Source organism: Martes martes, assembly GCF_963455335.1.
Source record: "Martes martes genome assembly, chromosome: 17".
NCBI lineage: Eukaryota > Metazoa > Chordata > Mammalia > Carnivora > Mustelidae > Martes > Martes martes.
Window position 1 is genome coordinate 44,646,905 of NC_137905.1, and position 13,257 is coordinate 44,660,161.

The 13,257-nt window shown below is 56.4% G+C and overlaps 1 protein-coding gene across 3 annotated transcripts in view; it reads left to right on the forward strand.

Annotated features, from left to right (window-relative positions):
• The window catches only part of SIPA1L3 (signal induced proliferation associated 1 like 3), a gene marked incomplete at its 5' end in the record, with an annotated part of 100,459 nt that extends 89,659 nt beyond the window's left edge, over positions 1–10,800 (forward strand). For all 3 annotated transcript variants that reach the window (XM_080828059.1, XM_080828061.1, XM_080828060.1), the window contains 4 exons: positions 141–284; positions 5,407–5,542; positions 7,285–7,366; positions 8,545–10,800. In XM_080828059.1, the coding sequence (XP_080684185.1) occupies positions 141–284; positions 5,407–5,542; positions 7,285–7,366; positions 8,545–8,688 (506 nt within the window). In that variant the 3' untranslated portion in view covers positions 8,689–10,800. The remainder of the gene's footprint in view (positions 1–140; positions 285–5,406; positions 5,543–7,284; positions 7,367–8,544) is intronic.
• Between the last annotated feature and the right edge of the window lie 2,457 nt (positions 10,801–13,257).

Genomic DNA, 13,257 nt, shown 5'->3' on the forward strand with positions numbered 1-13,257 from the left:
GGTGATATATTTACTTAATCGTGTGTGCTATTATAACACTGATACAGCATTGTAGAGCTACACAGAAGGTGAGAGAGAATGGGTGAACGTCTCTGTTTCCTTCACATTGTCATCCTCCCATCTCCCTTCTTCCTACCCAGCCACCATCTCTGCCTCGGAGCTCTCGCTGGCCGACGGGCGGGACCGGCCACTGCGGCGCCTCGACCCTGGGATGATGCCCCTGCCTGACACAGCTGCTGGCCTCGAGTGGTCCAGCCTGGTGAACGCAGCCAAGGCCTACGAAGGTAGGCACCTTCCCCCCCAGCCTGGCCCGATCCCTCCCCTGCTGCCCTGTCTGAGAAGGATCAGCGGGGGGCCCTGGGGCTTTGAAGTGGGGTACACACAGGATCCAGAGTTAGGGGGAGCAGGGTTCACATCCTGCCCTGTCTCTTGCTCACTGTGCAGTCCCAGGCAAGCGTATTTGCCTGTCTGACCTACGGAACATAGGAACGTGCCTGGGGCCGCAGTGAGGGTCACGTGAAACACCACTGGGTGTGAAACACGTCAAGCACAGAACAAGCCTTCAACAGAGGGTACCTGATACCACATCACAGGGCAAACTTGTCATCCTCCAAACTGTATTTAGGTTTGCTTTGGCTGCAAGCAGCGGAAAACCCAAGTTAACAATGACTTAAACCTGTTTGATGCAGGTGAAAATTTCTGGGGTGGGTGGCTGGGGCTGGGGGGCACTTCCACAAATGCTTCCTGGTACGGGGTGCAGGCTCCTTGTGCCCTCTGCTCTGCCATTTCCGGGGGCCTTGCCCTCACGGTCCGAGATGGATGCTGGAGCACAGGCCACCGTGTCCGACTCTGAGCAGCAGGAGAGCGGACACGTCCCCAAGCCTGACCCTCCCCCTACGCTTACTTCCCATGGGCCAGAGCATCGCACACAGCCATGCCTAATAGTTCCAGAGCAGGCTGAGACATGAGGCTATATGCCGGACAAACATTTGGGATCTGTTCTTATGGAAAAAGGGAAACAGGTAATGAGGGATAGCTAGTACTCTGCCCTTTCCTTCTCCTGTGACCTTGGGCAAGCACCTTTATCTTTATAAGCATTAGTTCCTCATCTGTAAAATGGGACCTGTGGTAATTCCTGACCAACATGAATTTAGTGTTCTAGCTCATTTTTTCGTCTTTTAGACGATAGTTTTGCTGTCCTTCCTTCAGGAAGCCCTCCCTGATATCCCCTAATCTGGATTTGACACCTGCTCTGGGCTCCCCGAGCCCTGACCCCTCAGGGCCACTGCTGCCTGGTGATGGGTCTGTCTTCTGCACTGGACTGAGAGGGCAGGACCCAGGGCCATCTTGGTCACTGCTGAGTGCCCAGCATGGTTCTGGCTCAGAGCAGGATCCCTTAAGCCAGACCCTTCCTATTTCCATGTTTGGGCCAGTCCACATCTAGCAGGTGGCCTGGAGGAAGCGTCCCTCCGTGTCTGCTCCTTTGGTCGCTCCCGTCCTCTCCTGCAGCCTCTCCTGGTCACAGGGTGAAGGCAGGGTGGGAGAGAGAGCGGTCTGAGAACACCAGGCCAGGCCTCTGCTCTACCCCCACCTTAGGCTCAGAACCCCCAGCCGGGGAGTGGCTGCCAACAGGGGCCTGATACTGCAAGTGAACTTGACCCTTCAGACCATTTGACCCTCCTCCATGGTGGAGGAGAGGGTTGCTCCACAGCACTTGGAGGAGGAGGTGATATGGCCACAGTGACATTACAGAGTATCTCCACGGAGCCAGCATTCTGCCGCCTTGCAGAATCACTTTCAAAGCTCTGGTCTCAGGGATATGTGAGGATTTCCATTCACAGATGAGGAAACCGAGGCTTGGAGTAGAGAGTCCCCGAACTGGCCAAGGACACACAGGGTGAGGAATCGAACCCAGGCCTGAACGCCTTCCAGAAAGATGGGCAGAGGAAGCAGATCAGTTGTAGAACAGGAAACTCAGATGCCCTTACACTCGGGTATATGCGCTTGCTCTCTCCTCATTGAGATGAACTCGGGTCGTAACTCACCGAGCTGCAGTTCTTCACCTCAGAGCTGCAGAGACAGAGTTGGGTGACCCCGTGGGTGAGCAGGGGAAGGGTGCAGGGCCCCGTGCTGCCAGGTGGACCTCGCACGTGCCCTTTATCCCCATGCGTCTCGGGAGTCTTGGCGCAGGGAGGCCTTTCCTCCAAGTGTGACCCAGTCGGCCATCACCCCGTGTGCGTCCAGCCTGGTGGGGGTGTGGGCAGACCTCGCCTCTTACCCACGACCTAAGCAGCCATGGTGGGAAAGCAGAGGTGACTTGGGGGTCAGAAAGGGAGCTGGTTCATTTTTTTACTCATTCATTCTGCCGCAGACTCGATGCTGCCGGCCCCAAGGACGTCACGTCCCCTTACAAGTCACAGGCAGTGTCAGGCTGAATGTCACTTAGGCCCAGGACTTTGGGAGGGAGGGAAAGGAGTGGGGCCAGCACAGGATGTGACAAGTGAAGACATCCTAGTCTCCCGAGAGAGGAAGGGTCAGGTGTGGTTAAAAGGGAGAGCAGAGCCCCGGCTTCGCCGCTGATGAGCCAGGTGACAAGTGGTTGGCCTCTGCTACCTTAGTTTGCTCAAGTCAAGGTGATGCTCCTACCGTAGGGTGGTCGTGAGCATTAACGGGTTTGCACAGACTGACCGCACTTAGGAACAAACTCTTATGCATGTCCCTAAGGACGTTTGGGTTTTCAGCCCCAGGTGCAGGATCCAGAAAGAGAATCTGAGGGCCTTTATCAGGTGGACTCTCCGGGTCTCCCCAGGGTCCTCAGGGGGCTCTCACTCCCTGGGTTCCCTGAGCCGCTGACTCTTTATCTGATGGAGGTGCTTGGGGATTGGGGGGGGGGTGTCCCAGAAGGGATACCAGGTGGTGGGGCCACCTCCTCTCTCCCCACGGGTGTCCAGGCCTCCTGGGGCCAAGAGCACTGGTCTGTGGGAAGCAGCGGGGAGGCTCCGGGCGCTCCCTAAAGACCAGATGCTGCCAGCCGCTGTCCTACTGTCTATCCAGACACTGAGCCCCAGCTGTGGGCTTCTGGGAGGGGCTGGGGCAGCCCGAGCCCCCTCCCCTGCAGCCAGTCCCCCCACCTTGCCTGAGGAGCCAGCACCACCTGGGAGAAAGCTGGGGGAGCGGGTTGGTGCATCAGGGTCCCCCAGGGAGCTTTCTCCCCCTCCTCTGTGAAAATAAATGAACCCCAGCAGCCACACAGAAGGTTAGGTAATGGGTGATGTGGGACGCTGTAGCCAAAAAGCCTGGAAGGAAACACTGATGCCACAGTGGCAGCTACTTCCCCTGCGGAGCAGGAAGGAGGACTGGCGGGAGGGGGGCCGGCCGAGGAATGGACTCAGGGGGTGGTTTCAGCAACCTGTGAGCTTGGTTGGGGACCATGTGTGTGCATTATCCTGTGGGACTCAAACAAATGGAAAAGACTAAAGGAACTGTCCACTTTGGCAGGTCTGTCGGCGGCATGGTAGCTGTGGCCTAGGGAAGCTTCTGCGGGTGAACTACAGAGATATCTGTGGTTTGCTTCAGAATCTTCCAGAAAAACAAAAGAAGTAAAGGGGATCCCATCTTATGGGGCTAGGAAGTAAGGAAATGCTTTAGCAAGGGGGTGTGGGGGGTGGGAGGACACAGGAGCCATCCTGAAGAGCTTCCCAACGGCCAAAGTCAGAGCAGTTGAACCACATAATAAATACGAGCAGTACTGGATTCTGACCCAAAGACTAGAGTAAATGTCCACGAGTCCATACTCACGTAAGCAGGTAACTAAACAGACAGCTATATGACAGCTCGTCCTTGTAAGAGGATCCTAGTTAATTGAGAAGGAATGAGGAAGACAGAAAGGCATCATTAAAATAGCACAGTAATGAGTGATGATTGTTAAAATAAGTGGGGAGACTTTATGCAGAAGCAGGGTTTTGTGTAGCCTCGAAGCATCTACCCCAAATATTTGTTAGGAGCAAATATTTGGTCCTAACAAAGTGACTGTTACTAAGTGTCACTAACAAAGTGACTGTTGGAAAGGAACAGTTGTAACTTCACAGTGGAGAAAGCTGGTGGACAGCACCTTAGCCAAGGGAGCAAGGTCACCATTGGTGGTAGTAAGACACATCAACATCTGGACCACCTGGGTGGCTCAGTGGGTTAAGCCTCTGCCTTCAGCTCAGGTCATGGTCCCAGGGTCCTCGGATCAAGCCCCGCATCAGGCTCCCTGTTCAGCAGGGAGCCTGCTTCTCTCTCTCCCTCTGCCTCTCCCCCGACTTGTGTTTTCTTGCTCTCTCAGTATCTCTCTCAAATAAATTTAAAAATCTTTAAAAAACATAAAATAAAAACTTTAAAATGTCAGAACTTGAATCGGGGGCCTGCCTTTGCCAGTGGCCGGCTTGTGCCACTGAGCTCCTGGTGGCCCCTCTGCCCAAGGGGCATGCAGGGACCCAGCCCCTGGTTTTCTGTGCCCACACACTCCACTGTCCCTGGATCACTGAGCCAGCAGCTCTCTGGGGAGGGTCTGGCTGCCGCCAGTTCCTACCCTCACCGAAAGATCACCTCTCTGTCCCTGTTTAAAAATGCAGGTGCCCGGGCCCTGTCCCCAAAGGCAAGTCTAGGATGGGACCCCAGAATCAAGCTTCAACAACCAGGGGATTTCTTTTCTCTCTTCAGTATGCATGGTATCCCCTGTCTTGCTTCTCTTTTCGCTTTTGAAACTTCACAAACCTTCTCAAAACCACAGTGCAAACACCTCCCCGCCAGCTCATCGCCCAGCCTCAACTCCGCTTTTTTCATGCTGTTTACTTGTTGGTGGAACCAGGTCATTCACCCCAAGTTTGGGTGGTTACTCTCTTACACTGTCGGGTTTTTTTGTTTTGTTTGTTTGTTTGTTTGTTTTTTAAAGATTTTATTTATTTATTTGACAGAGATCACAAGTAGGCAGAGAGGCAGGCAGAGAGAGAGGAGGAAGCAGGCTCCCTGGTGAGCAGAGAGCCGGATGCGGGGCTCGATCCCAGAACCCTGGGATCATGACCTGAGCCAAAGGCAGAGGCTTTAACCCACTGAGCCACCCAGGCGCACCTATTACACTGTCGTTTCACTTGTTTCCTATCCCTTGAATTTGGTCTAAACCAGTCATTGGGTCTAAAAGCTTGCTCAGAGTCAGGATGGGATTTTTTTGGAGTCACTTGATTGGGTATTTGGGTAGGAACCCATCCTAAATGCCTGTGTGATCGAACAGAAACGATTGGGAACGTCAGAGTGGTTTGGCTGGGAGGTGTGTGTGATGGGGGGAAGGTGGTTAGTCAGTGGGGCGGGGGCACTGGGGGCACAGGAACGGGGAGCCCTGCTGACCTCCCTCTCTCTCCTGGGCAGTGCAAAGAGCCGTCTCACTTTTCTCCCTCAACGACCCAGCTCTGAGCCCGGAGGTCCCACCTGCACACAGTCCTGTCCACAGCCACCTGAGCCTGGAGAGGGGGCCCCCCACCCCCAGGACCACCCCTACCATGAGGTGAGGTTTCCCTGGGAACACGTGGAGGCTGGCAACCTGGGTCCCTACAACCCAGACCCCTGCCCAGCAGGCGGGTGAGAGGCAGCTGCTGCCCCCATTTCCCACCTCCTCCTCTGGCATTAGCTGGCGGGGTGGGGGCACCTGCTGTTCTCCCCCGACAGACTGGGGAGTAATCCAAGCACCGGGTTGCAGTGCTGACCGAGCCCAGGTTAGCCCCAGCCCCATGGATGGAGACTACACTGTAATCAATACCATCAGTTTGCTTGTAAGTCATGAAAGTCTAAGCGGTGCCCCGCCCTGCGCTCCACCCTGGTCCCTTCCTCCCCGGCTTTCATCTCCCCTCTCTCTGCTCCTGGGTCTTCTCTACACACAGAATTCCTGAATTATGCAGATGGGCACCTCTCCCTAGGGCTCTCTGTGGACCCAGAGGTCCTCTCTGTGGACTGAGGCCCTAGCCCTGCCCTCCCGAGGCTTCCTGGGGAGGGAGGAGGAGACCGACATCTCACTGTCCTCTCACGTTTAGTGCCACATATCTGACTGCACTCACTTGGCTGGAAAAACAATTAAAAAGAGGGAGACTGGGTGGAAAGGGTGTGTTTGCATGTCCGTGGATTTAAGCAGCACTCTTCACACTCAGTGCACCCCTCGCCAAGTGGGCTTTTGTGCACGTCAGCACGAAATGAAGGAGTTTTTGAGAGAAATTTCAGTTTTTCTGGGTTTTTCTGACTCTTTTTTTTTTTTTTAACTCTCCTTCACACCCCTCTTTCACTGGCTTTAGAACTCAACCTGCACCAGAGATGTGGCCCAACCATGATCACAGGGAGGAGGCGGCTACAGACAGTGCTGCTGCAGGGGGAGGAACGGACTGGGTGCGGGAGTGGCAGGACCCGCATCCCCTTCACCCCTGAGCCGGTGACCCTTTCCCACCTGCCTCCCACCTCCCCTGCAGCTGCAGGTCCCCAGGATCCAGGACCAGGGAGGGGGCAGAAGTGGCAGGAAGGCAGGGGGGCTGAGTCCACTCCCATCTCCCTTCTGGTCTGCTGCAGCCCACCCTCTCCCCGGCACCCCCAGTGTGCCTCATGGAGCCCACCGGAGGGATTGAGCTGCCCCCTGTCCTTTTCAGGGGCCCCGCAGGCCAGGGCTAGGGAGCTGCACAGAGGAGAAGCCACAGGCTGGGCTCCCCACTCTGTGGTGGGGGTCGGGGGTAAGGACACGGTGATCTCCCAGACCACATTGGGCCAGGAGCTGTGTTACACTGAGACTGTGCCCAGCGCAGGGCACGCTCTCTGGAAGGGCGGCGTTGTCGGTGTTCTTTATTGTTGTCCCCGAGGGCAGGCCCTCCTGTCCTGTTGCCCACTGCGGACACAGGGCCCAGTTCCGCTGGTGCTCAGTGCATGTCTGCCAGGTGGGCTTCTTGTGTTGTGCCATGTGAGGCGCTCACACTGGGAGGAATTCCTCCCGGAAATATATGCGTGGTCTGTGCCTGGGGGCACACACACAGCCTTCCACAGGCAGCCACAGCCCCCGCCCACACCCACAGATGGCCCCTCTCTGGGTGGCGTGGCAGGGAGGAGGGCTGGTTCCTCCTCCAGGCCCCTCTGAGGACCCTAGCAAGGACAGGGCTCCCCAGAACTTAAGGGACCAGAGGGTCCTGGCCTCCGTGTTCCTCCCAGCTGTGGGTCTGGAACCCTCCCCAGGGCCTAGGGGGGCCTTGAGTCTCACCCCATCCCTTGTCCTTCCAGCGAGGAGCCTCCCCTGGACCTGACAGGCAAGGTGTACCAGCTGGAGGTCATGCTGAAGCAGCTGCACACCGACCTCCAGAAGGTAAGGCCGCCAGGCAGCCAGCCCTCAGCCCGGCGCTGGGCTGTTCGGCTTCCCACGCCCTCGGCGGTAGCGGGCAGCAAGGCGGACGCTCCTGTCCACTCCCCACCACCCTGCCCACTCTTGGGGAGACCACCCAGCTTTGAATGTAGTCGAGAGCAAAGAGTAGAAAGTGACAATACCAAAGTTTGGTAAACACATGGAGAGAACTCTCGTAAATTCTTGGAGGAAGAACAAATTGGCTCAACCTTTTCGGAGGGCAGTTGGACAATATTTAAAAAAAAAAAAAAAATGTGATTGTGTATCTTGTCAATCCCGCAATTCTGCTTGTGGGAATGTGTCCAGCAGAGTTGCAGGCATGGGGACAGAGATCGGTGAGCAGGGATGCTTGCTGCTGCTCTGTTGGCAATAAAACTTGGGCATCGGTGCAGCCGTCCCTCCCCAGGAGTGCAGTTATGTAAAGGACAAGACGCCGTGCCGGGGAATATTCTGCAGCCGATTATCTGGATATTTACTGACATAGAAAAGAAGTCTAGTCACTCAAGCAGAAACCAGGCGAGGTGCAGGACTCTTGCCTAGAACATCATCATACTTAAAAAAAAATAAAAGTTTAATGTCTGTGGGTCAGAGCGTTACCTAGATGGCACCGTTCCAGATTGTTCCTTGTCCTTACCTCCAGGCTGTAGGGGGAGGAGAGAAGTAAGGGCAGAGGACTTCTACTTGGTGCTTCATAGACTTTTGGGTAAAAGACAAAAAGGGGGCAGAATATACTGTGCGAGTCTTGAGCGCAGGAATCTGAGGGGCCCGGGTTCCAGTCCCCCCATGTAATACTGCATGACATGGGACAAGTTGGCTGCCTTGGGGTGTCATGGAGCCTGGAAGGGCATCTCTGAAGGGCCAGTGGAGCCCATACAGACAGCCCGCGTCCGTCCACATCCCAGCTCCCCGCCTGCTGTGCAAGGCTGGGTCTCCTTTTCCAGGAACCTGAGGCCGACAGCAGCCCCCGAGTCCGTGGGTGGCCATGAGGGTAAACTGAGTCACTGTGAGGCCTGTGTCCTAAGAGTTGAGAGGGATGGTCCAGAGAGATGAGGTGATTTGCCCAGGGTCGCTTAGCTGCTGAGCCAGGATTTGAACCTAGTGCCCGGCGTTGCCCACCCGCTGACACCAGCCCCGCCCCACAGGAGAAGCAGGACAAGGCAGTGCTTCAGTCGGAGGTGGCCAGCCTGCGACAGAACAACCAACGGCTGCAGGAGGAGTCGCAGGCCGCCAGCGAGCAGCTGCGCAAGTTCGCCGAGATCTTCTGCAGAGAGAAGAAGGAGCTCTGAGGCGGCTCCCTGGCCAGGCCAGCTGCGGGCTCCCGCTCTCCCATCTCCCTCAGCTCGCTCCCCGGTGGTGGGCGTGACCGAGATGACCCAGCCAGGGCCCCACTGCCCTTCTCGTGGACACGGAGACCGTGGACGGCAGTAGGCCTCACTGGGGCTGTGCGCTGCCGTCTTCTCAGGGTCCTCTGGCCCCACAAGGTGACCCGGTCTCCGGCCCACCATCTGAACTGCCCAGCTCTGGTCCCTGGACACTGGACCGTGCCCACCCCGGCTTCCGGGGGCCCATCGAGCCTCTTCCTGGGACCAAGCCATCAGAAGCTGGAGGAAGGGAGGGCTGGCGTGAGTCTCCAAACCCCACAGCTCCAGGAGTCCACAAACCAGGTTTCTTCACTGCATACAACAGAGTTTGGGCTTGTGGAGCCGAGCCCCCTGCATGAGAAATCAGTGTGAGGCTGGCCTGAGCTTCCCCCAGGCCCCAGAGAGGAGGGCCTGTGTGGACAGCGGCCAGGACTCTCAGTCCCGGTGCGCTCTCGCTCCAGAAAGCACGGACATGAACCCCTTCCAACCGTATTCTTCCAAAAAGCCGCCAGGAGCACTTTCTTCGAGTTTCATTTCTTTTCTTGGGACCCCAGAATGGAGAGAGGAAGCCCCAGCATCCAGAGTCAGCGTCTCTGAGGGGAAACTATTTGCACACTCGGGACAGTTTCTACAGTCTTTTTTCTATCAGCCCCTCGACCACCAGAGGCCACAGCGCCTGGGCCTGGGCCCCTCCACCTTCCAGCTCCTGCCCAGGCCCCAGGCCGCAAAGCCCTCTCCTCCCCATCACGCCTACTCCCACCGCACAGCCCGGGGCCTCTTCTGGGCACCAGGAGGGCCTCCACGCAGCCCTGAGGTCAGGGCTGGAGAGAAAACAGCCTTCGTCTCCTCTCTGGTTTTGTTTTCCTTTCACAAGTGAGCGAGCGGCGGACGTCTGGACACCCTCACTGTGCTCCCCGGGGGAGTGCTTTGCTGTGTGAACCCCCACGGGACGCTGGTTCTCTAAAGGCAATAAGGGGCAGCTTGCCAGTCAGCCACGCCAGAGCGGTACTATGCTGTTCACCCAGGAAACAGAGTTTCTTTTTTTTCCTTTAAAAACAAAAAAGATATATATATATATATTTATTTTTTCATGTGGAGTTGCGCCAGAACAAGTCTGGATGGCCACAGTCTGTGGATTTCCCCCCAACCTCAAGCTGAGGATCAAGGTGTGTCCCCTACTGGCTGGGACTCGGGGGGGGGGGGGAGGACTCCCGAGATATGCAAGGCAGGGGGAGCAGGCTGGTGGGCTTTCCCCTTTGGGGAGGCCCCAGGCAGGGGGAGTTGGCCCCTCTCCAGGCAGCACTCTCTGGGCTGGAAGCCAGCACCAGGTGGCCCAACCCTGGTCCAGAGACCCCACCACTTTCTCTTTGGGGCCAGAAACCTCAGGGAAGGGGGGCTGTGGGGACTGCACAGGACACAGGCGCTCGGAGAGATGCCAGGGTGGGCCAGCAGGGGCAAGAGGAAAGGGCACTCTTGTCTCCCTGTGATCACCCTCTGACCCCAGCAGCGGCAGCCCCATAGAAGCCCTCAGATCTGCCATCTCCTGCCCCTCACCCGCACAGTGAGAGGAGAGCGCCGCAAGGGGGGGGCCCCTTGGTCTTCAGCCCTGGCCAACTACTGTGATATCTCTGCCCCTCTTCCCCACCCCCTTTTTGGAAGGGTTCTCCAGGACCACTCCACGGCCCTTTCCTCAGACCCTAACCTGGAGGCTGCCCTCCCTTTTTTTAAGTTCTCGTACCTTCAGATCATTCAAATCATTTTGGGGACCTAATCATGTACATTGACAAGTGTAAATTATGATTTTGTTTTTGGTTTTGTTTTCTGTTATTTTTTTAAGGATCTCTGCAAAAGAAATCTATTTAATTTGAGGTTGGCGTTCTCTCTGAAGGCTTGAAGATAAGCAGGGCTTTTTTTTTCATATGTTGATTTGTTTCATTTGGCTTTTTTATTCTTTATTGTCTTTTTTTTTTTTTTTTTCCTATCCCGGTCTTGAGATTTTCTGGCATGTTTCTGGAGGTTTCAAAGGAAATAAATGTTTCATAGAAATGGCTTGTGTGTTCACTAGCTGGGCAGCTGCCTGGAGTCACTGATGGGAGGGTGTGGTCCACCGTCAGCCCCCTCCTCCTGTTCCACTTGTCCCAAACGCAAGCTCGCCCTCTGCACGTTCGTGCTCGCTCACGCGCTCTCACACACGCGCATGCACACACACACACACACACACACACACACACAGACACTCTTCCCTCAGCACCAGCCTTGCAGACTTCCTTTCCTTGAAACCCAAATGACAGGAATCCTGCACTCAGAAGGTAAAAAGTCCTTAAGTTGAAGAAAGGGAGACTTTGCACCAAGGAAATCATTTCTAGCGGCCAGAAAGCCAGACCAGGCCCACGGAGTGTGCCGGTTTTAGATTTAGTGGTCAAACTTTTTAAAATGTGGAGGTTGTACAGACAGCCGGATTTCCAGCTCGGTAAATCCTTTGCAGCGGGACTCAGAGCCAAGGGGCCCCTGCCTCCTTTGGCTGCGGCCTCCCCAGGCCACACCCTCCCGGCGCTGGCTTATTTGCATATCCACGCCTTCCTCGGTGGGAGGAGGCCTCCCACTGCCTGTCATCTGGTTGGTGGTTTTGGGTGCAAATCAGCCTCTGCTTCCAGGCCGGGGAGGGGGGGTGGCGGGGGGGGGGAACAGGATGAGGCGGGGGTACCCCGTAACTTCGCCCCTGGGCCACACCTCCCTCTAGGGGCTCTCCCGGCCCGGCTCCGCAGCTGCCCTGTTGAAACACTTGCAGTTTGACCTGAGGATCAGGGTCTCACCGATTTTCTGAATCTCATAACTCCACGTGAAAATCCAAGGTATAGCCTCTTGTGGGAAGTCCGGATCCAAGAAGCAGTCCAGCCTCGTGACAGGGCTGGCTGGCCAGGTGGCTAAGTCTTCCTGGCCCACCTCACCCCCTTAACCTGTCACTGAGTCTTCATCTCTGAGCTAAAACCTGATGCTTCTCTGACTCAGCCTCTCCCCTCCCCCCCCCAAAGAATATCTTTTTCCAAAACGGGTATATATCCTTTTTCCAGAGGAGGTGGACCAGCTATTTCCACATCTCCTAAAAATTCTAGAGTGTTCCAGACACTCTCCCAGTCTCCACCCTCCTTGAGGCCCCATCCTCTCCCCGTGCCGCCCTCCCCCCCACCCAGCATGGGAACGGTGGAACAAGCTGTTCTCACATCCTCTCCTGGCGCCTGTGACACACACCAACGTCCAACGCCCCGCAACTCGCACCCACACTGTGCCCTGCTGGTCCCTTCCCCATCTTGCCCCAGTTTTCAACTTCCCCGGCCACATCCCCATCTCTCCAGCGGGTGCCCTCTTGGACCCTCCCCCAGTCTCACTCTCCCGCCCATCACCCCTGGCTCTGTCCCCAGCCAACCTCTGAAGCCCTTCATACCTTTGGCTCTCTCCACATTTCTCTATTGTCCCCTAAATTCTTTTTCCTCTCCCCTGAAGTCTCATCTCCGTGTCATTGTCCTAGGACTCTACCTGTCCCCGGATCCTGTCTCTCTCTCCCCACATGTGGTTCCCTCTTATTCTTCTCTCTCCTAATTTATGTGCCGGGGTTCTCTGCCTCCCCTCCTTGAATCTCTCCTGCTTCTCCAGATCACTCTCGACTTCCTCCTTCTGTCTCTCCCTCATGTGTCTGCTATTTCTTCTTACTATTATTTCCTCTCCCACTGAATCTCCATCTTTCTTCTGTTCTCTGCCCCCACCCCCCGTCACTCCTGTGGCTCGCTCATCTACCTCTCTCTCCAAATCTATTTCTTCCCTCTCCTGCTCTTGTTCCGATTGTCTATAAATGTGTGGCTCTCTGTCTCTCTCTTGATCTCTCCGTGTCCTGGTTCTCTCCTCATCCCGCCTCACCCAAATCTGCCTCCCTCCCAACATCCCTGGGATGGGGGACCCAGGTGAGGTCGGGTAGATTAGGAGGAGGTGCTCTTGGCACCCCCGCCCCCTACCCTAGCCGGGGAGAGCGGCCTCTTCATCTTTCCATCCCTTCCCCCCAGGCCCCAGCTCCTGCCTCCCCCCTCACTGCTGCTTGCTGCAGCTGCAGCAGTCCGTTGCCAGGGCAACCACAGCTGGCTGGGCGGGAGCCCCCTCCACCCCATCCCCCCTCTCCTTTCCGGCAAGGCTGGGAGGAGCTGGGACAAAGCCAGAAAAAGGCGGGGTGCAAGGGAGGGGGAGGCGGAGGGAGAGGGAGGTCGGACCAGCTCCAGCTGTTAATCTCGGTCAGTTCTCCCTCAACAAGGCCCCCATCTCCCCTTCCTGGCGATGCCCCCCAGTTCAGCTGGAGAACGAGGCAGTCGTGGGCAGAGGGGTCAGGCCCATTTTAATACACAGAACAAGTTAATTCACAGCAGAGGCAGGCAATAAAGGAGACTCGTTTACAAGGGGGGGCATGCCTGGATTGGGGGAGACCCCCAAGCCCACCACCTCCCCCACTTG